Source organism: Cucurbita moschata, unplaced genomic scaffold (genome assembly GCF_002738365.1).
Source record: "Cucurbita moschata cultivar Rifu unplaced genomic scaffold, Cmos_1.0 Cmo_Scf00040, whole genome shotgun sequence".
In the NCBI taxonomy this organism is placed as follows: domain Eukaryota; kingdom Viridiplantae; phylum Streptophyta; class Magnoliopsida; order Cucurbitales; family Cucurbitaceae; genus Cucurbita; species Cucurbita moschata.
In genome coordinates this window covers 676656-678895 of record NW_019268556.1, presented here as the reverse complement: position 1 = coordinate 678895, position 2240 = coordinate 676656, and the positions used below count along the sequence as shown (strand labels likewise).

At 41.4% G+C, this 2240-nt stretch overlaps 1 protein-coding gene across 1 annotated transcript in view; it reads right to left on the bottom strand.

Annotated features, from left to right (window-relative positions):
• The window catches only part of LOC111432759 (putative methyltransferase At1g22800, mitochondrial), an 8537-nt gene that overhangs the window by 2729 nt on the left and 3568 nt on the right, over positions 1 to 2240 (bottom strand). The window contains 3 exon segments of the mRNA XM_023069698.1: positions 444 to 531; positions 818 to 896; positions 967 to 1031. Coding sequence (XP_022925466.1) covers positions 444 to 531; positions 818 to 896; positions 967 to 1031 — 232 coding nt within the window.

The following is a 2240-nucleotide window of genomic DNA, read 5'->3' as shown; positions in this document are numbered from 1 at the left end:
ACCAAAAAAAAAAAAAAAAAAAAACACATTAACGTAAGATAAGTACACCGAAGTGCAATATTTTTATTTCGATTGTAAATTTTCGATCGTCTAATTTTTGTTAACTCACTTTCACGAGCAAAAATTAGAACGGGACAACTGAAGGCTTAATAGATCACTTCCTATAGCTACACAAGACACTGCTATAACTGAAGAACCAAAAAGCTCGGTGTCGAATTTCAGCCCCTGAGAGGTCATGAGGCAACAGCCTCTGACGCCCCACACCATTGCGGCTGGAGGGGTCTTGCCCATTAGCCTACTTTTCCAAGAGGTGGGGCAAGAGTGCAACGACCTAGCTCAAACCCACTTAGATAAAGCTGTAAGGCGTATGAAGGGAGCGAGGACCCTGATTGAAGATCACTCCAAAAAATCTAAACAATATATAGTGAGATAAGCATGCTCACCACTTGGATAGCGAACGACATACTCATCAACGTCAACACCAGGCAAGGTAAAACCAGCTCTTGTCAAAAGATTGCCTGCATCTCTCACCTAAATAAGTAAACCGACACGTGCTTCGTTCAGTCAAATACAATATGTACATCGGAATCGACTGTTTCTCTTTCAGAATCTATCCACCATAATTAGATATAGAAATAGATGACTCTGGATTCAATTCAGAGCAACAGAAGTAACCGAGTGAAAATTATACGAAGAAAGGTTCAACAATGGTAAAAATTATAGGCAAGAAATACTCCTGATAGGATTCTTTGAGAAAAGAAGGGTGTTTTGAGTTTTTTACAACAGTAAAAAGCAGGAAAGTTTGCAGTAAACATACTTGTGCCAATGGTGATACTCGTGGACTGATGCCTCCTTCACGCTCCATGTGTGCAAGAGTACATGCAATTCTCAGTTCCCTGGTTGCAAGTATGTGCAGGGATTTTAAGTAATGAACTAAAAGTTCAAACCAGAAGAAACATGACAAACCTTAAGGTTTCTCCTCCAAAGATAGCTGCTAAAAATAGCCCATCTGGCTTCAGTGCCAATCTACTCTGTCAAGAAAAAAAATCCAGAAAAGGCCATTAAAAATCCTAGCTCCTAGACATGATATATTCAGTTACAAGTTTGCCGAACAAGATACCATTCCATAGGTCATACACCCCCGTATTGACCCAACGTGAAATGGTAAAGGACTATCTAGGATGAAAGTATGTAAAAGGGGTTTGGGAGGGGCATGCGACCATGGACAACACGCCTAGATAAGCAAGACTGGGACATCTGTCATGTAGCCATAGGCAACACGCCTTAGACAAGCATGACCGTGACATCCTCCCCCAAGTTTGCAATATAATGACATAACAAGATATCATTCCATAGATCATACACCCACGTATTGACCCAATGCTGACCCAATGTGAAATGGTAAAGGCCTATCTAGGATGAAAGCATGTAAAAGGGGTTTGAGACGGGCATGCAACCATGGACAACACGTCCTGGATAAGCAAGACCGGGACATCTGTCATGCGGCGATAGGCAACACACCTTGAAAAAGCATGACCGTGACATCCTTCCCCAAGTTTGCAATATAATGACAGAACAAGATATCATTCCATAGGTCATACACCCCCGTATTGATCCAACGTAAAATGGTAAAGGCCTATCTAGGATGAAAGCATGTAAAAAGGGTTTGAGACGGGCATGCGACCATGGACAACACGTCCTAGATAAGCAAGACTGGGACATCTGTCATGCGGCCATAGACAACATGCCTTAAACAAGCATGACCGTGACATCCTCCCCCAAGTTTACAATATAATGACAGAACAAGATACCATTCCATAGATCATACACCCCTATATTGACCCAACGTGAAATGGTAAACGCCTATCTAGGATGAAAGCATGTAAAAGGGGTTTGGGACAAGCATGCAACCATGGACAACACGTCCTAGATAAGCAAAACTGGGACAACTATCATGCAGCCATAGGCAACATGTCTTGGACAAGCATGACCGTGACATCTTCCCCGAAGTTTGCAATATAGTTGCAATTGCTATCCAACAATCATGCTTCATGCTAAAGAACTCTCTCTAGTATAAAGGTTGAAATCGAGATTTCACTTTTCTTTCGTAACACTCACCACAAGTTTCAATTATTACACGACACTTAAAAAACAAACGAAACTAATTTTTATGAAACTGTAAAAGTAAACTCAACAAGGTTATCAATTAGCAGACTCTGCTGTCTAATTTTGGGGGGGGG